This window comes from Phoca vitulina, unplaced genomic scaffold, assembly GCF_004348235.1.
Source record: "Phoca vitulina isolate PV1807 unplaced genomic scaffold, GSC_HSeal_1.0 scaffold20, whole genome shotgun sequence".
NCBI lineage: Eukaryota > Metazoa > Chordata > Mammalia > Carnivora > Phocidae > Phoca > Phoca vitulina.
This window is the reverse complement of record NW_022589723.1, coordinates 19,683,959-19,710,383: the sequence shown is the minus strand read 5'-3', so window position 1 is coordinate 19,710,383 and position 26,425 is coordinate 19,683,959. Positions and strand designations below refer to the sequence as shown.

Here is a 26,425-nt window from a genome sequence, read left to right as displayed (position 1 = left end):
AGTTCTTCAGTTTGTGACTTTTTTTTTTTTTTAGATTTTATTTATTAGAGACAGAGAGAGAGAGAGAGAATGAGCAGGGGGAGGGGCAAAGGGAAAGGGAGAAGCCTAATGCCAGCCAGCCGCAATCCCAGGACCCCAAGATTGTAACCTGAGCCAAATGCAGACACTTAACTGACTGAGCCACCCATTAAGCCATCCTTAATTTGTGACTTTTATACAAAAGCCAAAACTTGGCTTTTTAAATTCTATTTTATTAAAAAAAAACAACTTATCCCTTGTCATTTTGCCCACAGAAGCTGCTTATTTTTCTTTGATGATAAAGGGACCATGCTTGGTTTTAATTAACTCTTAGGTGTTTTTAAATGCACAAAATAGAACATTGAAACACTTTATTTATAAGCAGATGTAATTGTACAGTTTGCCAAGCATTATAAGAATAATGTTTCTAGGTGGGACATCCTCTTGCTCTTTCTGGAAGTGCATAATCTAGACCTTTCCATAATATCTAAATTGAAAGAACTGTAAACAGGGAAGACATTAAGGCAAGGAAGGATTAGTTGTCCAAATTCATTTAGTACCAGGAATCCTTGAAGATAGTCTGTCTGAGTTGGTAGGTTAGGTCTGAGTCATTTTTGTGTGAAATGAAAAATAAGTATGAGCTTCTGTAATTGAGAATTAAGAACTATTGGTAGTGGTAAGCAGGTTTTTAGAGCTAATTCTCTACTTACTGATAATATGTATTTTGGGCAAATGATTTTACAGAATTAGTTTTCACATCTTTAAAACAAGAGGAAGACCTGTGTCATTGTATTTATATTTGTCTTAAATTTAACAAACACTTCCATAGTGATCACAATGTGTCATATAATATTCTAAAAATTTATATAATCATTTAATTCTTCTAACTACTCTCTGAAGGTTGATACTATTATTATCCCCATTTAATAGATATAAAAACTGAGGCAAAGAGAGGTTGTATAACTTGTCAAAGCCAAACAACTAGCAAGTAGTAGAACTGGTTGCCTGACCTCAGAGTTCATGCTCTAAACTATTAGTCAGTGCTACATCATAAGAATTAAAAAGAAGAAGCACTTGATAAAATACTTCACAGCTCAAGATGAGCATGATCATCTTTGTTTAACTGGATGTTTGGATTATGTGACAATTAAAATTTATGGCCAATTTTTGAAAAGGTAGGTTATTATAAAAACATACATGTGACTTAGTGTTCCAGATGACACCTCAGAATATTGCAATGCTTTCGTTATAATTTTGCACTTTGGTGGTTATTGTATTATGTAGATGTACAGCAAAGATATTTGGTTGAATTCAAACCACACGCAAGTCCAGAAAGTTGCTTTTAAAAGTAAGTCCATGGGGACGCCCGGGTGGCTCAGTCGGTTAAGCATCTGCCTTCAGCTCAGGTCATGATCTCAGGACCCTGGGATTGAGCCCCACGTTGGGCTCCCAGCTCAGCAGGGAGCCTGCTTCTCCCTGTCACCCCTGCTCTCTCTCTCTCTCTCAAATAAATAAAATCTTAAAAAAAAAAACCCAAAACCAAAAAAACAAATCTTAAAAAAAAAAAGTAATTCCATGATAAGTTTGTTTATAGATCACTTGCCTTTTTCATAATAGAGTACTGAGGATTTTTTAAAAATTCAGTTTATGTTTTGTTGTTGCTCAACAACAACAAAAGAATATTTTTGTATATGAAGAATCTGTTCTGTAAGTGAAAATATTTGTCACTAATATTAATAAAACAATAGTCCACATGTGAAATGGCTCTTGTTCACAGCCACAGCCACTATTTTTTGCACTTGTCACTAAACTACTTTGCCTTTTATTCTCTGCTTAAAGACTTCTCATGGTATGTAAATCAAGTTGTACTTGAAATGAAGAAAAGTGGATTCTACTTTCCAATAGTGTACAACTCTGAACAAGAAAGCTGGAGTCTTTGTGCCTTATTTTCTTCATCTGGAAGTAAGGTAGATTAGGCTACATGATTTCTAAGAACCTTTACAATTCTCACTTAAAACAGAACCGTACAACACATACCTTTGAGATATAGATGAGAAACCAGAACCTTTTCAGTGTATGTAGAATTTAATCCATTATTTCCATCCATGAAATATTTAAAATATTATAAAGAAATGGATGGGTTGGGTTAACCTATGGAACTGTGAATATAATGCTGAGTTTTTCCTGAAGTGATGGTTGATTTGCACTGATCTATCCTTTCCCTTTTCATGGCCTCATTTGTGGTAAGTGGCTCATGTCTGGGCAAAGGTTGGCTGAAGTTAGCAGTACAGTCTGTTCATGGAACACAGTGAAACTTACCCATGTGGAGGTGAAATTCATGACCCTAGGACTGTGCACCAGCACTCTGAAGTAACCATTCATAGCCTAGCTGGATTACATAAGTTCTGGGGAAGAGTATAAAGTCAGTGAAAGATCAGTGTGGAAGTGAGTTAGGAGAGGGCTCTTTTGTGGAAAAAGAATAGGGACTCAGGAAACTTCTGAAATCTCAGAATTGTTAGAAAGAAGAAGAAGCCATGTTTAGTAGGTAGAAAAGAACAAACAGTGGTACAAGGAAGGAAACAAGTAGAGCATGGTATAGGGAACAGTTTGGCTGGCACAGAGAGACTATGTAGGGAGCAGTGAAAGAGACGAAGAAGCAATGGTGGAGACGGTTAAGACTCTATGGGTGGAGTCTGAAGCAGGGTCACCTCAGTGTGTATATCCAAGAGTCAGCATTCACAGCAGAATCTGGCAGGGCGCAGCCTGGTATGGGGGTCCTGGCTCTAAGGTCAGGCTTAAGAGTTTACATGGGAATCAACAGCAGTTAGGGAGCCAGTAAAACAAACAGAAAACTTTGAGCTGAAAGGAATGTGATAGAATGGCTTTTCAGGAAGATTAATTGCACTAGGGTGCAAAGTGAGTAAGAAGGGGCTTAGAGTCCTACACCATAGCTAGGAGACTGTTGTAGTAATTCAGGTATAAAATAAGAGCCTGGGGCGCCTGGGCGGCTCAGTCAGTTGGGCGTCTGCCTTCGGCTCAGGTCGTGATCCTGGAATCCCGGGATCGAGCCCCGCATCGGGCTCCCTGCTCCACAGGAAGCCTGCTTCTCCCTCTCCCACTCCCCCTGCTTGTGTTCCCTCTCTCACTGTCTCTCTCTCTCTCTGTCAAATAAATAAATAAAATCTTTAAAAAAAAAAAAAGTAAGAGCCTAACTTAGGTAACTGTCTTGAGGTTAAAAAGGAAGAGTTTAAATCCAAGAAAAATTTATTATTATTTATTTACTTATCTGAGAGAGAGAGAGAGAGAGAGACAGAGAGAGCAGGTTGAGGGGCAGAGGGAGAGGGAGAAGCTGACTCCCTGATGAGCAGTAAGCCCAATGACGCAGAGCTCAATCCCAGGACCCTGAGATTATGACCTGAGCTGAAGTCAGATGCTTAACCAACTGTGCCACCCAAGTGCCCCAAATCCAAGAGAAATTGAAAAGAACAAATTAGTAAGATTAGTGGCTGATTTTCAGGATCATAAAGAGGGAGAATTTCCTATCCTTGTCCTATAGATTTAGAAGGGAACTTCTTTTATTCTCTTTATTTGAGATTTGGGGACAATTTTGTTTGAGTGATGATATTGCCTATTTAATACTATTTAATACTTGTTTTTATAAAAAGGGCTGTTGTGATGCATGAATGGCCATTGTGCTCAAGGAGGACTAGGAAAGTAGGCTTTTGTATTTATCATCTATACTCTTGAGAATAATTGACAATGTATGTCACAACTGCCCAGTCTTTCATCATCACTGTCTACTGAGATCACTGTTATCAAGGTCACCAGTGACTTCCTTATTGTCAAATCCAGTGGTCACTTCTTTGTTTACATTTTATTAAACCTCACCAGTGTTTGAAACCATTGGCCATGCCCTCCTTGATTTTTTTTTTTCTTATGCTTCCATGATACCATACTTGACAGCTCCTTTTGTTGGTTCATCATCCTCTCTTAGATCACTACTTGGTGGAATGCCCCAGAGCTCTGTCATGAGTTCCCAACGTATTCTTCTAGGTAACTCTTGATTCTAAATATTCTCCAAATGCCAATGATTCCCTAAACTATATCCCCAAGCCTGGACAGCTATAGTAACCTCCTAACTAGTATACCCACTTTGGTTCTTTTTCCTATTAGCAACATAGCAGCCAGGGTGATCATTTTAAAATGTAAATCAGATCATGTCATTTCCTTAAAGCCACCCAATGACTTCACATTGAATTTATGACAAAATTTAAACTCCTTACTCTAGCTTCAGAATCCTGTATTATCTGGTCCCTGACCACCATTCTAAAGTTCATCTTGTACCAATTTCTCTCCCTCCTGCTGCCATTCCAGCCTCACTCCTCCAGCACATACCCATTCGTTCTCACCTTGGACCCTCTGGTTAGAATGCTCTTTCCCCAGGGCACCTGGGTGGCGCAGTTGGTTGAGGGTCAGACTCTTACTCTTGGTTTTGGCTCAGGTCTTGCTCTCAGGGTCGTGAGATTGAGCCCAGCATTGGGCTCCGCACTCAGCGCTGAGTCTGCTTGGAGTTCTCTCTCCTTCTCCCTCTAATGCTTGTTTTTTTTTTTTTTTCTCTCTCTCTCTCATAAATAAATCCTTTAAAAAATGCTCTTTCCCCTCATTTTTGAATGGCTAGCTCCTTGTTCAGGTCTCAGCTTAAATGTTGCCTGCTCAGAAAAGCGTTCCCTGAACATGCAATATAAAAACATTCACATAATCACTCGCACATCATTCTTTTTACACTTAAAGCATAGCACTTAGCACCATCTGATATTTTTCTTATTAATCTGTTCTTATTTTTCTTTGCCACCACAAGCTCCAAGTCCTGGTGTTTAGGAAAGTGCCTGGCACACAGCAGGTATATAATAAATAATTGTTGAATATATGAAGTCTTAATACCTACATACTGGTTTTGTCAATAGAATCCAGTGCTTTGAGCATAACCTCTTCCACTAATTCTTAACACCCATTCTCAATTCCCTCCATATATGTTTCTCATATTACCAGTATGAGACTCTAGATCTTAATTTTTTAAAAAGCAAAAAGAAAAGGCATTTTAAACTGCTCAGTTCCAATATTTCAACCAATTTGCAAATGACATATCAGATAAAGGGCTAGTATCCAAAATCTATAAAGAACTTATCAAACTCAACACCCAAAGAACAAAGAATCCAATCAAGAAATGGGCAGAAGACATGAACAGACATTTTTCCAAAGAAGACATCCAAATAGCCAACAGACACATGAAAAAGTGCTCAACATCGCTCGGCATCAGGGAAATCCAAATCAAAACCTCAATGAGATACCACCTTACACCAGTCAGAATGGCTAAAATTAACAAGTCAGGAAATGACAGATGTTGGCGGGGATGCGGAGAAAGGGGAAGCTTCCTACACTGTTAGTGGGAATGCAAGCTGGTGCAGCCACTCTGGAAAACAGTATGGAGGTTCCTCAAAAAGTTGAAAATAGAGCTACCATATGATCCAGCAATTGCACTACTGGGTATTTACCCCAAAGATACAAAAGTAGGGATCAGAAAGGGTACGTGCACCCCGATGTTTATAGCAGCAATGTCCACAATAGCCAAACTGAGCTACTTCTGAAGAACAGAGATTCACAAACTGTCAGGGTTGAAAGAACTCTTGCAAATCTGAGCTACCACTTGATATCTAAATCCCTCCAACCACACCCCTGGCATGTGTCTGTCAGTCTGTCCTTGAATACCCCTGGTGATAAAGAATTTACTTCTCTTGAGAGTTAATCCATTTTATTTATGGATCACTCTGATCAGAGTTTTCCTAGAGGCCAAATTGTTCACCTCTTTTGTTAAACAGAACAGATGGGGAACTCCAGAGCCTAAAGTGCAGGGCACTACAGAAGCAGCAACAGGATCCTCATTACGGTCTTGGAGGTAGAGGGACCCTAGAGCTATGTTTGATTCATTAATCCCCAGTCTCCAGAGATCTGTCCTTCATAACCTGTGAAAATTTGTGACATCCTTTCTGTTTTCTTAATGTTATGCTTTATATCAAATAAATTGTTTCTTCTAAAATACGTAATTATTAGGTAAGCCTAACAGTCCATATTTGTCTAGCTATGAAACAGTTTTTGTATTTGTAAAAGCAGATTGTTTTCAGAAGCCCTAAAATCATAATTTATTTTTGGAATAAGCTGTGTCATCAAAATATCAAGTTATATCTATTGAATTTTCTTTCCTTTTTTTAAAAGATTTTATTTTATTTGAGACAGAGAACAAGCAGTGGGGAGGCGCAGAGAGAGAGAGAGAAGCAGACTCTCCCTACTGAGCAGGAAGCCAGATGCGGGGCTTGATCCCAGGACTCTGAGATCATGACCTGAGCCAAAGGCAGATGCTTAACCAACTGAGCCACCCAGGAGCCCCTCTACTGAATTTTCTTTAGCATGACATTTTCTCATTTACTACTTATGTTCCTTGTGGTAGACTCTGCTGTCTGTTGTTGTAGAGGTTGACATTATCAAAATTTTAGCTATGCAACTTTTCTAATGGCTACTGTGATTTAGTATTCTCATTTCTTAAAATTGAAACACCCATAAGTTTTTCCTGGCAACTTCTTAGAGGTTGTCATCACATAGTCACATGCACTTAAGTAGTATTTTAGTTTTCATAATATCACTGTATAATTCATGCTATTCCTTGTGATTCTTATATAATGTTTATGTAGATAACTAATAGATAACTACTGTCATCTCTAATATTTGTTTCAAATTTTTCATTTAAATATTTAATACTCTGGCTAATTCAACAAGTCATCCAAAGGATTGTAGACTCTAGTCATGGTTTGGGAGGGTTTTTGTTTGTTTGTTTGTTTTTTATTTTTATTTATTTTTATTTTTTTATTTTTTAAAGATTTTATTTATTTATTTGACAGAGAGAGAGAGAGAGACAGCTAGAGAGGGAACACAAGGAGGGGGAGTGGGAGAGGGAGAAGCAGGCTCCTGGCTGAGCAGGGAGCCCGATGTAGGGCTCGATCCCAGGACCCTGGGATCATGACCTGAGCTGAAGGCAGACGCTTAACGACTGAGCCACCCAGGCGCCCCTGTTTGTTTGTTTTTTAAATCAGCTCTACACCCAATGTGGGGCTTGAACTCATGACCCCGAGATCAAGAGTTGCATGCTCTACCAATTGAGCCAGCCACGCTCCCCTGGAGTTTTTTTTTTATCTTACTATCTCAGGACATAATGACTAAATCAACTAAATTTTAGCAAATGCTGTATTATTAAAAAGTACCTTACATAAAAGTTTAATTTTTATCACTTTAAACTTGATGATTCCTAGTGTGTAAACCATTCTGTGCTAGGGCTTTAGAGATTAATTATGGTTTTGCAGGCATAAGGATAACACTCTTATACTCCCTATCCTGTGTGCCCTTCCCCCCGGTAGGTTTCTTCTTAACTATAGATCTTTTTTTTTTTAAAGTAGTAGCACATAAATATGAGACTTGTAGCTAACATCTTGGCATCACTCACCATCCTACAGATTAAGAGAAACTGCTCTGCCACAATTCTTAGCTTTCCAGGATTACCTGACAAACTCAGGGGAAGGAACAGAATGAGCCCAGAGAAATCTCTCAGGAGCTAAAATCATGCCACGTAGCCTATGGCAAGCCTGAAGTAACCCTGAAAACCCACAGAACCACCAGAGAGAGGGATTGAGTGGAATCTTTCACATCTTTTGCTTTCCTTTGAGGGACACCAGGAAACTCAGTGGGTCCCAGGAGACTAAAGGAGACTCTTGAATTTTAAATCTAATTGGTTCCTAGAGGAAAGTTGAAAGCTGAGACTACTCTCTTATTTTTCTTCTTGGCACTTTATTATAAATTGGGGTTCTATTCGGAAACTACAAATCTTCCTTGACTTAAAATGGCGTTATGTCCTGATAAACCCATTGTAATTTGAAAATATCTTAAGTGAAAAAAGCATCTACCCTTCTAACCTAGCAAACATCAGAGCTTAGCCTAGCCTGCCTTGAATGTGCCCAGAACACTAACATTATCCTATGGCTGGGCAAAATCATCTAACACAAAGCCTATTTTATAATAAAGTGTTGACTATGTTCTATAATTTATTGGGTACTGTACTGAAAGTGAGAAATAGGGGACGCCTGGGTAGCTCAGTCGTTAAGCATCTGCCTTCGGCTCAGGTCATCATCCCAGGGTCCTGGGTTCGAGCCCCACATCGGGCTCCCTGCTCAGCAGGAAGCCTGCTTCTCCCTCTCCCATTCCCCCTGCTTGTGTTCCCTCTCTCGCTGTGTCTCTCTCTGTCAAATAAATAAATAAAATCTTTAAAAAAAAAAAAAAGAAAGAAATAGAATGGTTGTATGAGTATAGAATGGTCATAAGTGTATTGGTTGTTTACCCTCTCCATCATGTGGCTGACCGGGAGCTGTAACTCACTACAGCTGCCCAGCGTTATGAGAGTCTCCTACCATATTGCCAGCCTGGGAAAAGATCAAAATTCAAAGTAAGGCTTCTACTGAATACATATCACTTTCACACCATTGTCAAGTCAAAAAATCCTAAGTTGATCAGGGATTGTCTATAATTCTATATAATAAATGTTCCAAAATGTATTATTTTTTTTAGAAGATATTATTTATTTATTTGGCAGAGAGACACAGCCAGAGAGGGAACACAAGCAGGGAGAGTGGGAGAGGGAGAAGCAGGCTTCCCACGGAGCAGGGAGCCCAATGCGCAGCTCAATCCCAGGACCCTGGGATCATGACCTCAGCCGAAGGCAGCCGCTTAACGACTGAGCCACCCAGGCGCCCCCCAAAATGTATTATTAAATTATACATTGCATATATGTTATTTTTACAAACATATATTAAAGTATATCATAATAATATTTTTAGCTGCAATGAAAGAATGCAGGTATGGGGTGGTTAATCTAGGTTAAGGACCTAGATTCTGGAGCCACACTGTGTAGATTCAAATTCCAGCTTTGCTGCTTACTAGCTGGGTGATCTTGGGCAAGTTACTTCTCTATGCTTCAGTTATCTGTAAAATGGTGGTAACAGTTCTCACCTTTTAGAGCTGTTCTGAGGATTAAATGAGTTAATGTGTAAAAAGTACTGAGAATTGGCAATGCCTGACAATGTTACTAAGTGTTGGCTGTTATTTTATGTGTTGCACATGGTCATTTTAGGGAAATTTTTCTGAATGGTCTTAAAATACCAACTCAATAAAGTTTGGCTTTTAAGTCTGCTTCTTTTCCTGATAAGCCTTCCTAAGGCTAAAAATAGGCATTCTTCATCATACGCTTCAAGACTATTCATGATCTGACTCCAGTTCTTTCTTTTCCATGCTTTCTCTATACAAATTCTCTACTCAAGTTATGTTTTTTCTCTCTTGGTTCTGCTCAATGCCTACCTTTTTTTTTTTTTTTTTTTTAGTTTATTTCAGTATAGCGTTATGTCCTGATAAACCCATTGTTACATTACTTTCATGTGTACAACATAGAGATTCAGTTTCTCTATGCTACGCTCACCACAAGTGTAGCTACCATCTGTCACCGTACAATGCTATTACAGTATCACTGACTGTGTTCCCTGTGTTGAGCCTTTTATTCCTGTGACTTACTCCATTGTCTGGGACCTTGTATCTCCCACTCCCCTTCACCCATTTTGCCCAATCCCTAACCCCTTTCCCTCTGACAACCATCAATTTGTTCTCTGTATTTATAGGTCTGATTCTGCTTTTTTATTTCAGTGCCTACCTCTTTTGCAAAATTTTACCACTGTTACACATTTATCAAATGCTGTAGTGTTCTATTTGCTTTTAAAGTCATTTCTGAATCATAAACCCTTTGCGACCAGGAGCTATGTGCAGTAGAACTCTGTATCCCTGTCACCTAATACAGTGTAGTAAGTACTTAAAGTATGTGTTGTTTAATTGGATTGCACAACAAACTGAATTTTGTGTGTGTATATTTGCACACACGTTCAACCTGTGTAGTAGGTTAACACTTTTGAAATTTAACTGTGTTTCACAAACTTGGAGCACTTATGAGAAATTTAAAAATAATTACAAATAAGTGAAAACACCTGCAGATTAGATTTTTTTGGAACTGAGTAGTAACCAAAAAGTAACACACTTTATATGTAGCAATTTGGGCCTACATTGCCTACTGGATAATTACAGCATTTCTCCTTTGAAACTAATACTGCTGTATAGCATTGGCAGAGAAGGGCTCCATAGCTCTGACTGTCCACAGCACAGAATTAGGGTTGTGAGAACAAGGAACTAGATAAGAAAGGGGCAAGGGAAAGGGGAGAAACATGCATTTGAATTTGCATCTTCTCTCTAATATTTAATAATAATAAAGCATTTACCTAAAAATGTATGACACAAGACTTTTCAACCCTTTGGTTATTGGTGAAATTTTGTGTGCGAAAACTGTTGCACTTGACATCCAAAAATCTAAATATCCATAGAATTACAAATGTATACCTGAATCTTAGATGTTTTAATTGAAGTTTACGTAAAAATAATTTTATGCCATAATTTTAACCATCTTTGTCTTAACTGGAATTTGGAATTATCCATCCTCTCCTTACCCTGTATAACTTTGAATCAAGAGTTTACTGTATTTTAACTGCCTCATTTTTATTCCCCTTTCACTCTTTGTTAGTGAATATGCTTGAATGTGGATTGTGACATTAGGTATTTTAGATGTAAAAGGTAAGTTCTTATCAAGAATACATTAATTTGGAGACTCTTCTTTCTTTCTTTTTTTAATACCAGATACACTAGATGAGTATTTTGAATATGATGCAGAGGAGTTCTTGGTCTCTTTGGCCTTGTTAATAACAGAAGGTCGAACACCTGAATGTTCTGTAAAAGGTCGCACAGAAAGTTTCCATTGCCCTCCAGCACAGTCCTGTTACCCAGTAACTACCAAACATGAGTGCAGTGACAAGCTGGCTCAGGTGAGAATTGTGTGTTGAGTATTTTTTATTTATATTTATATAAACTAGTTGAAATTCTGTCATCATTTGTGTTAAATGATAATTACAGTGTTCACGTTTAAATATAAAATCGGTTAAAACTATAATGAAAACAATCCTAATCCTGGACCATAGCTAATAACCTTGACTCTAAATGCTCTTGAAAGCACAGTAAGTACCTTTGCAAATCAACATACAGGTTGACAGCCAATTTCATACCTGCCTTCTCACATGCCAGATTTAAGATTATTATTACTATTGACTTTGTGTTTATTTAGCATTATCTTCATGATTATTTTCCTCGCATTAGTCAGTGTCCCTCTGATATTCCTTCCCTCCCCCCCCATGGGAGGATCCTTTTTGCTATCATATTAATGTTTAAAAATACTTAGTTTGGTAGGTAGTGTACAAGGATTTTCTCAACAGTTCCTTTCTTAGTTTAAATTTACACTTTTAAAATCTTGTCTTCTTTGAGCATTTAATGAAAATGAATTTTTAATACTTTGGTTTTCACTTGGAATGAATCTTTCTTTTGTAACGATGATATAATTAACAAACTAGGCTTGGCCACCTCAAGGCCTGTCAGATACTGTGTTATGGCAGTTATTTTTCCACAAAATAGAACAAAAGTAACCCCCAAGGAAATTTGCATCATACATGTTTAGTACTAATCCTTGCATTGTAGAACTCAGTAATGTTAATCCATTACTTAATGATGAAATCTAAATAGACCAGCCTATGCAAAGGTCTCCCATTGATGACTCATTTCTCATATAGAAGTCTGTTTTTCAATTATAATTTTAAAATTTAAATATAAAATTCCGTGGACTATTGAGACATTTTGCTTATATTCGTTTTCCCTTAAGTGTCGCCAAGCCAGAAGAACTAGGTCTGAGGTCTCGTTGTTGTGGAAGAATAGCCTTCCAATCATGGTGGAAGTGATGCTACTACCAGACTGCTGCTACAGTGATGATGGGCCCACCACAGAAGGAATTGATCTCCATGATCCTGCAATTAAGCAAGATGCATTATTATTAGAAAGATGGGTATTGGAGCCAGTTCCTCGACAGTGAGTTGTTGTACTGTTTGAAGTTGTTGATAAATCAGGTTTTCCATTGCTTTCTATAAATTATTTCAGTAATATGTCATGTCTTTGAATTCTTCTATTTACTTCTATTTACTATTTACTTTTATGCAGTAAAATTTAGACATTTAGTACTTACGTGATTTGAAGTGACTCTAGTAAATGCACTTCTGTGCTCTTGAAAGCACACATCCTGAACGTTTATTTTAGCTTCTATCTTTCTACAATTCAGTCATTTCATACTTGCTCACATTTAAATGATACTTTTTACTTCCCTTAGGAGTGGAGATCGATTCATTGAAGAGAAGACTCTTCTATTGGCCGTCCGCTCATTTGTGTTTTTTTCTCAATTAAGTGCTTGGCTGAGTGTTTCTCATGGTGCTATTCCACGAAATATCCTTTACAGGTATGTCTAGGGCAAAATAAGAATAGTGTGCATTCAATTATATGGGTTAGCTACTGAATCATATTTTACCTTTTAAACAGTTAATTTCCTTCATTTCTAAATGTAAGTAGATAAAATTTACTGAAGTTTTTCTCAAAACAAGTTAGAGAAATTTAAATGGGAATCAGTATGAACTTTGCTTTTTGGGTTAAATTTGGCATAGAATAGTTTTCAGAGCATTTTTTTATCTTTCGAGAACCAACAATGGACTTAATGCTACCATTATAAATACAGTAGAAAAACTTTCTGGGCTGCTGAATTTCCATAATGGTAGACTTACTTAATTTTGTATCTTGAAAATTATAAATTTACAGGACGCTGAACAGCTATCTAATTGTCTCTGCAGGCAGGTGGCCATGAGATAGCTAGTATCTCATAATCACCTTGTACAACAGAATTAGCTGAATCCATTTATTTAGTAGTAAATACAAAGTCCATTTTTTTCTGTTTTGACAAATAACTCTAACTTATAATATTCTTGAGCTTTAATGCTTAAGTAGTCTAGTGTTCTTAAAAAGGTCATCCCTATTCTAAGCATAAACTATTGTGCTTCTTATATTGGTTTTATCAGAATGACATGCATGGTAAAGTAGCTGAAAGTAAAGCCTTTTTACTTCCCTTTAACAGTAATTAATGTAAACAAAGATAAGTATATGATGATTTGAAATTTTTCATAATACACAATAATGTTATAAGTTTTATAATCCGTTGAGTCCCTATTTTTCTGTATGATTCTAGAATCAGTGCTGCTGATGTAGACCTGCAGTGGAATTTTTCACAGACTCCAATTGAACATGTGTTTCCTGTTCCCAATGTTTCTCACAATGTGGCCTTGAAAGTCAGCGTTCAGTCCTTGCCCAGACAGTCTAATTACCCAGTGTTGACCTGTAGTATTCACACTAATATTGGCCTTTATGAGAAAAGAATTCAAGAACATGAACTTAAAGCCCATCAGCACCGCAATTCTAATGAAGCAGAACAATGTAGTACAAATAGTTCACAGCGTCTGTGTAGCAAACAGTCTTGGACCATGGCACCTGAAAGCGTACTGCATCCAAAAAATGGCACAACTCCAGAATACACTGCAGCTGTCAAAAATGTCAAACTGTATCCAGGCACTGGCAGTAAATCTGACTGTGGAACGTGTCAAGCCAATATTCTGGGTTTCAGTGGTAGAGGAGATAAAAAGTCACATGAAACACCAGTCAGAACTTTAAAATCATTTTCAATGATTGATTCCAATGTCTCTAGCCGCCAGAGTCCCTGGCAATCAGTTGGTGAGACTAATCCTTTAATAGGCTCTTTAATTCAGGAGCGACAAGAAGTTATTGCAAGAATTGCTCAGCATTTGATTCATTGTGATCCGAGCACTTCACATGTTTCTGGACATCCGTTTAATATGCAGCAGTCTAGTTCACTGAATTCAAAACTTTTCCGAGTTTCACAAGAAAATGAAAATGTGAGAAAATGTAAAGAAACATTCTCCATTTCTTATGGTAGTCCAGAGCTTACCTCCTCAGAAGACACCAATGAGGGAAAAATTCAAGTAAAACCAGAAACTCCTCAAAGTGCAACTGGCATTTCCGATGGTCTTTATTCTCGTCAGTCTGTTGGTGAGACTAATCCTTTGATAGGCTCTTTACTCCAGGAGCGGCAAGATGTTATCGCAAGGATTGCACAACACTTGGAGCATATTGATCCAACAGCATCACATATATCCCGGCAGTCATTCAACGTGCATGACTCCAATTCTGTTCCTTCTAAAGTGTTTAGGAGTTTGTATGAAGACAAACATTTGTTGAAGAAAAACAAGGATGACACCTCCGTTTCCATTTCTAATAAAAAATTTTCCTTACTAGAAGACAGCAGTGAAGGGGAAAACTTAATACTCAGTAATTCATTGAGTTCTTTTAAATGCAATAGTAAAGTCAAGTCCTCTTTGAAACCTCAGATAAGAAATTTGTATCAGGACAATCCTAGTGAAATCATCCAAAATACATTTCAAGAGACACAGAACAAAGCTACTGGTTTTTTGACTCCCTCAAATATGCCTCACTGCAAAAAAAATAACTTAGATTTGACAGTTAGATTGGAAAATACACTTTCTGAGTGTCAATTTAAGGAGCAAGAAATTAGCAATGAAATCGATAAACAGTATTCAAATTCCAACAGTACCGACAAACAGATTTGCACAAATAAGTATAAGGAAAAAATAATAAAAAATGAAAATTGTAATCCAGTGTCTTTTAACAATCATCAATTTGAGAATTCCAAGAAAAATGACTCAAAAATAAAAACTGTGTTGGAAATGTCTGGATATTTGAACAAACATGAAAACAAGTGCTCAAATAAAGACTCAAAAAGGCCCAAGACATGTGAGCAAAATACTCAACTTAATAGTATAGAAAATTATCTCAACGATAATGAAATTTTCAAATGCAAAAGGCCAGACCAATTGAAAAATGAACAGGATAAGAAAGAAGAGACAATTGATGAAAAATCGCAAAACTGTTCTCAGAGAAAGAATATCAAAAACTGTTTGTCTACATGTGAGCGACTGAAAAGTACAGAGGTGTTGGTAGGTAACATCTAATATTTCAAATATATTTCTCAAACAGTCATATGGTTTGAATTTTGTTTACAGGAACTCTAGTTATAAAGGCCCAAGGTGCCCATTAATTATAGTACACAATCTGTTACAATAAACCTGCAGTAAAAGTAGTATTAACATCCTTTCTAAATAACCCACTTAAGAGCAAATGTTAAATAAATTCTTCATGCCCCCCCCCCATTTTTTTTAGTTATTTCAATACTATGGACAAGTGCTGGAGAGTAAATAGTCAGAAATGAAACTCATTCGCTTAGCATATTGTTTGTTAGCAGCTCTGACCTAATACAGTGTGCCCGTTGTGTTATGCTACCACTCAGCTAAGGATTTTAGGAATATCTATAGTGAAATTACTAGGCTTTGGTCAGAATACCTGGGTTCCAGTCCTGACTTCACAATTTGGTCCTTAAGTCACACTGAGTAAGTCATGTAACTTTTAAAACCCGCAGTCTCAGTCTCCTCAGAGAATGATCAATCTCTTGTGCCTATCCCACTTGTGACAGTCAAATAACAGCAATCAAATAACAGATTTTGAAATATTTTGTAAACCTTCCATGCACTATGTCAAGAAGATACTTTGATTATTTCCATTTTATTTGACTTTATACAAAACCATTTTTTAAGTTTAGAAAATTATTGTTATACTTTAATTTCCCTTATTTCTCCAAGTATTATCACAAATTTAAATCTCAGTTATGGAAAACTACTTCTTAACTACCTTGATCCAAATCTGAATGACCTTAGTTCATCTTTATCACTAAAATTAGTTCTCTAACATATGGACTTAATCAAATGGTAGTTTCTAATTTCCTAAAATTATAATTGTCACAAAACAATTAGCTTTTCATGATCCTTTCTGGTACCTAATAGGGTGGCTTAATTTGGCTATAGTATTTTTCAAGGTACTAAGATTTATTTTTTCATGTTCTTGTTTTAAATATAATCATACAGCATTTACTAAGTGCCCAGGCCTTTTTCTGAATATTTTACACATGTTGACATACTTAATCTTTCCACTAAACTATGAAGTTGGGTGTTACTACTAACTCCAGTTTATAAATGAGGATCCTCAGCTTAGAGAGTTTAAGAATCTTGCCCAGGGTCACAAAGCTAGCAAATGGCAGAGCCAGGACCCAAATTAGTCTTTTCTGATTTTCATGTGTTACTATGAATTTCTGGTGTTCAGGTTTAAACTTGCCTAATTCTGAAGAATTAGCCTGTTTCCTGTATCACTTCAAAAACATGGTACTGTAACTGCATTATATATATATTTTTAATTCACATTTATTGTATTTCTGTATCATGTTCCACCAAATTATATGCTCTGAGAATGTCTGTTAATAGTAACATAGTTTTATATTTTAGAATATTCTATTTTTTCTACCTGTGAGTAGTTTTTTTGTTTTGTGTTCTTTTTTACAAATTAAAAATATCAAATGTTAGTTTACCGGATTTTAGACTCTGAGGATTTATAAATATGACCATATGTTGATTAGGCAATTATATTTGGACATAGTTTCTTTAGAATATTTGAGTTTATTCAGTATCCTAGAAAAAACTTAGACATTGTTTTCTGATTAAAGTAAGAATGGGTGTGTGTGTGTGTCTGTGTGTGTGTGTGTCTGTGTGTGTGTGTGTGTGTAGATATAGATCTATAGATCACCAACTTCACCACCAAGGATGTAATACCTCAGTACATATTAGGAATAAGAATAAAATCACAAATTACTTAAATATTACCATAAAATCTAATTATTTTCCTAGCAGAAGACTATACCACTGAAACATTCAAGTGTCTGGAGGAAACATAATTTTCATTCCTTAGATGGAACTTCAACCAGAGCCTTTCATCCTCGAACTGGATTGCCTCTTCTTTCAAGTCCTGTAAGGTTTTTTTCCTCTTATTTCATATTTAAAGTTGGAAACATCTAAAATGTTTACAAATCATTTTATCCAAATTGTAATTGAAAAGAATTTGAATACCTTTAACAGAAATTTCCAGTTAGGAAACATTTTATTTTTTATTTAATAGTTATGTGTTAATATGGGGAAAGGCTAAAAGCATGAATAAAAATATTAGGATTATAAAATTTCTCTGAAATTCTTTTGTCTAATATTTTAATTGTTACTAAATTTAAAGAAAATATTTAGTGTCAAGTGGGTTTGTATAAATTTGTATCTTAGCACCAAAGCTGGTTGACACCACCAGCTCGGTCATTTGGGAATCAAATTTGTGGTTGTCTTTAACCTGGAAGCCATGCCATATCTTATTTTGAGACATATAAATTTCCCCACTCTACATTTACAAATAGATTTGTAGATCTGAGTGCAATGGTTAAGAGTGTTGCTTTGGAGTCACACTGACTTCACCCTAGCTGTGTGACATTTGTGACATTAGTTCAGTAATCTGAGCCTCAGTTTCTTCATCATTAAAAAGGAGGTGATACTGTCTCTTTTAGTGTTGTGAGGATGATTAGTATCATTCCTAACACATAGTAAGCAATCAGTAGTTAGTTGCTATACCTGCCATTTCAGTTAAACCTGAGGCAAGTGATCAATATCATAGCAGAATAAAAACATGTATGTTTTGCTACTGACATAAGATAATTTTTGTTGTTTTATCTGTGTTAAGCAAACTGAAAGGATACAATATCTGGCCTATGTTCAAAAAATAATTATTGAATAAGAAATCTAGAATTTAAATTTATAATTTGGACCATAAATGTTTATTTTAGAGAAGTTAAATTCCAAACAATTTAAAATAACCCCAAATATATGACCTACCTATGGGGTACTTTTAAGAGGCCCAAGTGAGGGGCGCCTGGGTGGCTCAGTCATTAAGCATCTGCCTTCGGGTCGGGTCATGATCCTGGGGTCCTGGGATCTAGCCCCGCATCGGGCTCCCTGCTCAGCGGGAAGCCTGCTTCTCCCTCTCCCACTCCCCCTGCTTGTGTTCCCTCTCTCACTCTCTCTCTTTGTCAAATAAATAAATAAAATATTTTAAAAATAAGTAAATAAAAAATAAAATAAAAGACCCAAGTGATCAGAAAAAAAAATAGGTCAGCATCATACCAATATAAAAGGCACTGTAGACTTCTGTTTAGTATGGTGGACTGAGTTGATAAAGGCAGACCCTTCCTCCTCAAACACAGAAATCCTGATAGAATATAACCTTTAATACACAATAATACATAGTATAACTCTTAAATACATAATATAATGTAAGAGAAAGAAAGATAAATCTCCAAATTTGGGGCAAATTATGGCCCTCTAGGATATCTGAACCTAATATAATGCTAGGGTTTAATGCCTCTGGTGGGACAGGGACAGACAAGGGGTCGAGATGCAAGAACATGTGTACTTCAAAAATAAATAAATCAAAATTTTAAGTATGAAAAATATTTTAATTGCTGTGCACACACACACGTGTTCATAAAAATACAGATGGATTAACAGTGGACTAGAATCAGTTGAATAGCAATTGAGTGAATGGAGAGACAGATATTAAGAAAGCACTTCGAATGAAGTACAGAAAGGAAGAGAGATGGTAAAATGTGAAAGAGACACAGAGGATAAAATGAGATGTTCAGTGTAAGTCTAGTACAAATTCTGAAAAGTAGAACTAGATGGAACCAGGAAAATGCAGTATCAGAAGAAATAAAGAACTTTTCAGAATTAAAGACAGAGTTTAGATAGAAAACTTCACATTAAGTTCTGACTACAAAAAATAGCATGGTACACTTGTAAACTCTCAAAACTATTAAGACTATTTAGACTTTCAGTATCATATTTAATAGGTATGGGGCACCTGGGTGGCTCAGTCATTAGGCGTCTTCTTCGGCTCAGGTCATGATCCCGGGGTCCTGGGATTGAGCCCCCCCCCAGTTGGGCTCCCTGCTTGGCGGGAGGCCTGCTTCTCCCTCTCCCACTCCCCCTGTTTGTGTTCCCTCTCTCACTATCTCTCTCTCTGTCAAATAAACAAAATCTTTAAAAAATATATTTAATAGGTATAGATATTTAATATTCTAGAAACAAGTCTTTCTAATTTGCATGTTATATGTGATTTTACCTTTATTTTACACCTGGCTCTTTCATTTTTAGGATATTTTTATCTAGCTGGTTTGATTGGTGTCTTAAATATACTGTGGTAGACAATGGTGATGGAACATGCAGAGCAGTATTTTTCAATCCTGTTCTCTGTGAAGCTCCAGGGTTCTTGGAATCGTACAGTGGGGTGGGGATGGACTAAGGGAGCAGCAGACCTGGCAGGACCCCAGGCTCCCATCACTATTTCTTTTTTGTTTCTTTTTATTTTAAAGCTATCAATCTTTTATTACCCCCACAAAATACTGAAGTACAGTTGACCCTTGAACAACACTGGTTTGAACTGCCTGGGTTCACTTACATGTGGGTTTCTTTTTTTCTTTTTTTTTTTTTTTTACTGTAAATGTATTTTCTCTTCCTTGTGATTTTCTTAGTAACATGTTCTTTAGCTTTATTTTAAGAATATAATACAGTATATAACACATATAACATACAAAATATGTGTTAATCAGCTATTTATATTAATGGTAAGGCTTCCAATCAATAGTAGGCAATTCGTAGTTAAGTTTTGGGGGAACCAAAACTTATATGTGAATTTTCAACTGCAGAGGGTTGGGGGGGCTCAGTGCCCCATAATCCCTGCGTTGTTCAAGGGTCAACTATATATAATAAAGTAAAAAGGTAAAAGTCTTTTTATATATTAGGATTCCATGTAAGATTTGGTTTTAGAAAACAAATACTGCTTCTTAAAAAGTCAAAACCTAGTAAAAGTGCTTTTATTAATTATCTGTTTTTTCCTACCAGTTAATAAAATGAGAACATAAGAACAGTATGTAATAAAGAGCATTATTGTAAGTAAGCTGTTTTGGGAGAAGTTTTATTATTTGCCGTATATGCTTAGCTTTCATTTGAAAAGTGTTCTATCAATTCAAGAAAAAATTACAGTGTTTTTAAATATCACAAATGATTATTTTGATCTTAGGTTCCTCAAAGAAAGACACAATCAGGTTGCTTTGATTTGGATTCTTCATTACTGCATCTGAAAAGCTTATCATCTAGAAGGTATTTATTTTAAAATTTGTGTATGTGAAATAATATTACACTAATTTCTAGTCTTGTGCAATAAATGTTTACTCTAAAAATTACAACTTTAACAGGAGTATTATTTTCTAGTTGTTTATTTTAAATATTTCACACACAGTTATTAATTATGAAGAAAGGAGAAAGACAATGAGTAGCTTGAGTAGCTACTATATATGGGTCATCATAATAAACACATTGGTTTTAAACACTTAAGTAAGTTTGAATATTTCTGGTCATTCATCTCCTCCTTCGCCTTACACTTCTTTGCAAAAAAGCCTTGGAAATGTGTTCCATGTTGACAAGTAATACTCTCATTATTTTCTTTAGTCACATAATTTTGCCTTTGTATTTGCATTTTTAACTGACGATTAAGACTGATAGAGAAGGCTGCATTATATATTTCTCGTAGATGCCACTGTGTGATATATTAGGTTCTATCTTGAAACTTTCTAGGATATTACTTTTATTTTTTTGTCAAATATTATAGCAAGGACCATAAAATCGAATCAGGATTTTAAACTAGATATTCCATATCTTAAAATTTGTTAGGATTAATTTTTTATCTTATAGTTTAAGTAAAATTAAAATTGATCAAATTCTCCTGATTTAACTTTGTACAAAAAGTAAATTAGAAAATATTGTGCTTAATGTGTTCATTTGCTGATTTTCTTTTTAATAGTCCTCGACCGTGTTTAAACATTGAAGATGATCCAGATATTCATGAAAAACCATTTCTGAGTTCTAGTGCTCCACCTATAACAAGTCTTAGCCTCTTAGGAAATTTTGAGGTAATGTTTTTAAAAATTATTTTAAGGGGTGCCTGGGTGGCTCAGTCGTTAAGCATCTGCCTTCAGCTCAGGTCATGATCCCAGGATCCTGGGATCGAGCCCAGCACCGGGCTCCCTGCTTGGGGGGAGGCCTGCTTAGGCCTGCTTCTTCCTCTCCCACTCCCCCTGCTTGTATTCTCTCTCTCGCTGTGTCTCTCTCTGTCAAATAAATAAAATCTTAAGAAAAAATTATTTTCAGAGCCGACATTTCTTAACCTAGATCTAGGGTGTTATTTATGTCATTTGTTTGTGAAAGGGAAATAAAGAAATGGATTGTATTTTTCAAATCCTTGAAATCATCTTCTTTCCTTTTCTTTTTTATTATTGTTATGTTAATCACCATACATTACATCATTAGTTTTTGATGTAGTGTTCCATCTTTTTTCCTTTTCCTCTTCCTTTTTGTAAGAAGTGAAGTTAGAGTTGTTGGTAGTGACATCCTAGAACTGGGTACTTTGTAGGGAAGATGGAGGAGTTAGATAAAGTGCAGTGAGGAGTCCATTAATCTAGCCAAAAAAGAGACTTAACCACACCTTACATGGTAGTACTGGCTCTGAGACCCAGGAAGGAGGAGGTGGGCTGATAGCAGCCCCTTCATGATCAAGGAGGTTGATTTTCAAAATCAAATGGTTCTTTGAACTCTATTTGCAACTTTGTTATAAATCTAAATCTATTATAAAATAAGATTATTTTTTAAAAATTGAATGGGTAAAGGTCTCCAATAATGTGCTATTTTATTTAATAAGAATATTTCTACTTGGGATCAAGTGTATTATGGGATTGGTTATCCTTAATTAGAAAACAACCTTGAACATTAAATCACTGTGCACCTGAAACTAATATAATACTGTACGCCAACTACACATCAATAAAAAAAGAAAAACAACCTTAAACATGAAACCTGTAAATGGGTTTTAAAAGTGATTTAATTGGTGAGTTTTTTTATGGGAAAATAATTTAAAATTTGTAGTTTTAATTTAAATAGCTTCATTGGAATTGTGGTGGTTTAATATGTTAACAGTATGCTGTCTTTAAAACTAAATTTTAATTTTTAGGCTATCTTTCAAAGTTTTAAAATGAAGACTTATGGTAAATTGATTTCTATGTCACTTTCAAGGTATCACTTCAGAGATGTTGAACTCTATTCTCTGTCATTATTTTAAAATTGGATAAGGCCACTGTGAGTGTCAGATGTTCTGCAACCTTTGTATTACAAGAAAATTTGTGAGGGGGAAAAAAGCATGTGATATGTGAAAATCTTAGGGAAGATGGTTAAATGATCAGTGCACTGGAATGTATTTGTGCAGATATGCATACACTTTCACTTGACTTCAGTTTGAAAAATACAGAGAAGTTCTTCTAGGTCCTTTTTAATTTATAGCTGTCCTGGGTATCAAGAGTTTATTCCTCTTTATTGCCATGATATGGATATAGCACAATTTGTTTATTCACTCACCTGATTCTAGACCTTTGGGTTGTTTCCAGTTTGGGGCTATTACAAATAAAGCTGCTATGAGGGGTGCCTGGGTGGCTCAGTTGGTTAAGCATCTGATTCTTTTTTTTTTTTTTTTTTTAAAGATTTTATTTATGTATTTGACAGAGAGAGACACAGTGAGGGAAGAAACACAAGCAGGGGGAGCGGGAGAGGGAGAAGCAGGCTCTCCACCAAGCAGGGAGCCTGATGTGGGGCTCGATCCCAGGACCCTGGGATCATGACCTGAGCCGAAGGCAGACGCTTAATGACTGAACCACACAGGCACCCCTAAGCATCTGATTCTTGATTTCAGCTCAGATCATGATCTCAGAGTCATGAGATTGAGCCCCGCGTGGATCCTGCTTAAGATTCTCTCTCGCCCTTTTCCTCTGCCCCTCTGCATCCTCCCCCCCACCCACCCACTGGTGCACTCTCTCTCTAAAAAAAAAAATAAAATAAAGATTAAAAAATAAAGCTGCTGTGGATATCATGACCTGAGCCGAAGGCAGACGCTTAACCGACTGAGCCACCCAGGCTCCCCGATTATGTCCAATTTATTATTTTATTTTATGGATCTTGATTTTGATGTTGTATCTGAAAAATCTTTTCCTAACCCAAGGCTTCTCAACCTTGGCACTATTGATATGTGAACCAGATAATTCTTTGTTATGGGATCTGTTTCATGCATTGTAGGATATTTAGCAAAATCTTTGGCCTCTAACCATTAGAGTCCCGTACCACTGTCTGTCCCTCCCTCCAGTTGTAGCAGTAAAAAATTTCTCTAAACATTGATACATGTCCCTGGTTGAGAACTACTTGCCTAATCCAAAGTCACGAAACTTTTTTTCTAGGCATTTTATTGTTTTAGCGCTTGCATTTAGTTCTGTGATCCATTTTGAGTTAATATTTATATATGGTATGAAGTTCATAGTCAAGTGTTTCATTTTTATGAAATGAACATCCTATTAGAGTTAGCTTATCTATTTCTACAAAACAGAATACTGAGATTTTGTTTGGATTGCATTGATATAGATCAATATGTGGAAAATTGATATCTTAAGAATATTAAATTTTTTTTTAAGATTTTATTTTTAAGTAACCTCTACACCCAAGTGGAGCTCAAACTTACAATGCTGAGGTTGAGTCACATGTTCTACCAACTAAGCCAGCCAGGTGCCCCAGAACATTAATCTTTTGATATCTGAATATAGTATATCTCTGCATTCATTTAGCTATTTTATTTTTTTCATCGATGTTTTGTAGTTTTCAGCATGCATATCTTAAACATATTTTTGTAGATTTATATCTAATCCATGTTTTCAGGTGACATTATAAATTATACTTAAAATGTTTATAATTTTCAGGGTTCCTGGGTGGTGTAGTCAGTTGATTGTCTAACTCTTGATTTCGGCTCGGGTGGTGGTCTCGAGGGTTGTGGGATTGAGACCCGTGTGGGGCTCCACACTCAGCACGTAGCCTGCTTAAGATTCTCTTCTCCCTCTGCCACCTCCCTCTCCCTGGTGCATGCTCTCTTTCCCACTCTCTTAAAAAAAAAAATTTTTTTTAATGTTTTTAGGGGTGCCTGGGTGGCTCAGTCTTTAAGTGTCTGCCTTCGGCTCACGTCATGATCCCAGGGTCCTGGGATCGAGTACTGCTTCGGGCTCCCTGCTCCACGGGAAGCCTGCTTCTCCCTCTCCCACTCCCCTGCTTGTATTCCCGCTTTCACTGTCTCTCTCTCTCTCTCTCTCCCTGTCAAATAAATAAATAAGTAAAGTCTTTAAAAAAAATTTTGAAAAAAAGGTTTTTAGTTTTCAGTCCTTCATTGCTGTATATTAAAATACAAGTGACTGTGTGTGTGTGTGTGTGTGTGTGTGTGTGTGTGTGTGTGTGTGTGTAATTGCCTATGACCTTGCTCAGTTTCCTTATTATTGATTTTGTTGTTGTTCTTTGGAGTTTTTTACATAGACACTCATATCTTCTACAAATTGGGTCAGTTTTATTTCTTACTTTATAATCCATACCTTTAGTTCCTTTTCTTGTTTTGTACTGAGGAGGGCCTAGCATGCGTGCTAATATATTAAAGTCATAAAGAGCTGAATAAAGTCAGAAACTAATATAGGTCATTGGCCTTATCCATAAGAATTTTTTATGTGTTTTCCTATGAAAATGTTATCCATCTTTACATTTATTTTATTTAGGAAACATTTTTGAGTACCTACCATGTGTTATGCTGTATGCTAGGAATACAAAGCTAGACGATAAGGTTCCTGCCTTATAGATATTACAGTCAACTGAATATGTAAGTAATGTATAAACTCAAGTAATTATCATTGTAAAAGAAATTACCTCAGTCCTCCTATATCCATTCTGTGTTAAAGGAACTGAGGAAAGCTTTACTGAGGAACTGTCACTTGAGCTTAGTTACAAAAGATAAGTAGGAATTTGTCAAGTAAATTTGCATGAGGAGTGGGAAGGGATTCTAGACAGGGAACTACATTTCTGAAAGTAGTAAAAGAACATCATGATGTTGGAAAGCATCAGCTACACTTGGGGCATGAGACTCTGTGCAAGTGGGGAGAGATGAGTCAAGAAACTTAGGATGGGACTTATCTGCCATGTTAGGAAGATTTGACTTTATCTAATAGACAGCAGGAAACATAAAGTTTCTTGTCTGGTGGGTGATATAAGCTTTTTGTTTGTTTGTTTTTTTAAGAAAAACAACTCTGCCGGTAATATAGAGGATACACTAGAGCTGGAAGGACTTAATTAGAAGATGTACTTGTTCAGAGGAGAGGTTTGAGGGTCTGAGCTAGGTTAATGGTGGTGGGGGAGAGTGTTGGGACCATGAGACTGAGTGGTCAAATCAACAGAATATGCATTGGATTGATTGCAGGGCAGGAGGGAGATTAGAAGGTTGGTTATAACATAGGTCTTTTGTTCTTGGCTTTTTAATTGGGAATTTCAGAATTGCTAATGTCAGAGTTTGAACTTTACAGTATATAGACTATTAGGCTCGTTATGGCTTCCAGTGTTCCTTTTCAGACAACTACTGAATTGAAGTGGTATTCACATTTCATGATAGATGTATATACATATGATATGTGTATATAAAAGAGAGCTGTGAAAAGTTTAAAATGTTTTTCATACCTAGCAAGATAGCACTAAATTGTTAAAAATGATTTTCAGCAAGTGAGCTTGAAAGAAATGAATGAGAAACTTCTCTACTATTTGTATTTCTGTGCTTTAAAAAAAAAAAAGATTTATTTATTTATTTGAGAGAGAGCGCATGAACGGAGGGATAGGAAATCTCAAGCAGATTTGACGTGGGGCTCAATCTCACAACCGTAGGATCATAACCTGAGCTGGAACTAAGAGATGGAAGCTTAACTAAGTGCACCACCAAGACACCCGTTTAAGTTTTTCTCCATTGTTAAAAATTAAACTATAGAACATATGTCACATATAACATTATTTTTTAAAGAAGGAATTATTTTTTATTTGAAGTTATAGGTGCTTGGCTTTCTCTTTGCTTATGACCTGTTAACAAGATTTTAAGTGCTTCTCTGTGGCTTGTACTTCTAGATAGGCTCTGTGAAGAGTAAGAAAATTTCTGATATTATACTTTCTCTGGTAGAACATATTTTTATTTACAGAGATGAGAATAACATATTAAACAATTAGGTTTAACTAACAGTGAAATTTAAGGATAGTTAAGCGTGAGTTGGAATAGTGAGAGTAGGCCAAACTTCATAACAATGGTAGAAGATTGATGGGGGACAGGTTGATGGCAGGTCAGATAAATATTTGAAATAAGG

At 36.2% G+C, this 26,425-nt stretch overlaps 1 protein-coding gene across 8 annotated transcripts in view; it reads left to right on the top strand.

The window, feature by feature from the left end:
- The window catches only part of FAM214A (family with sequence similarity 214 member A), a 97,455-nt gene that overhangs the window by 55,392 nt on the left and 15,638 nt on the right, over positions 1-26,425 (top strand). For 7 of the 8 annotated variants that reach the window (XR_004300996.1, XM_032416952.1, XM_032416951.1 and 4 more), the window contains 7 exons: positions 10,843-11,027; positions 11,912-12,114; positions 12,410-12,535; positions 13,313-15,152; positions 16,947-17,066; positions 20,209-20,288; positions 20,989-21,097. Coding sequence is in view for 7 of the 8 variants with exons in the window: in XM_032416952.1 (XP_032272843.1) it covers positions 10,843-11,027; positions 11,912-12,114; positions 12,410-12,535; positions 13,313-15,152; positions 16,947-17,066; positions 20,209-20,288; positions 20,989-21,097 (2,663 nt within the window). In the remaining variant the exon portion in view is untranslated. The remainder of the gene's footprint in view (positions 1-10,842; positions 11,028-11,911; positions 12,115-12,409; positions 12,536-13,312; positions 15,153-16,946; positions 17,067-20,208; positions 20,289-20,988; positions 21,098-26,425) is intronic. The other variant, XM_032416947.1, reaches the window with a different exon arrangement.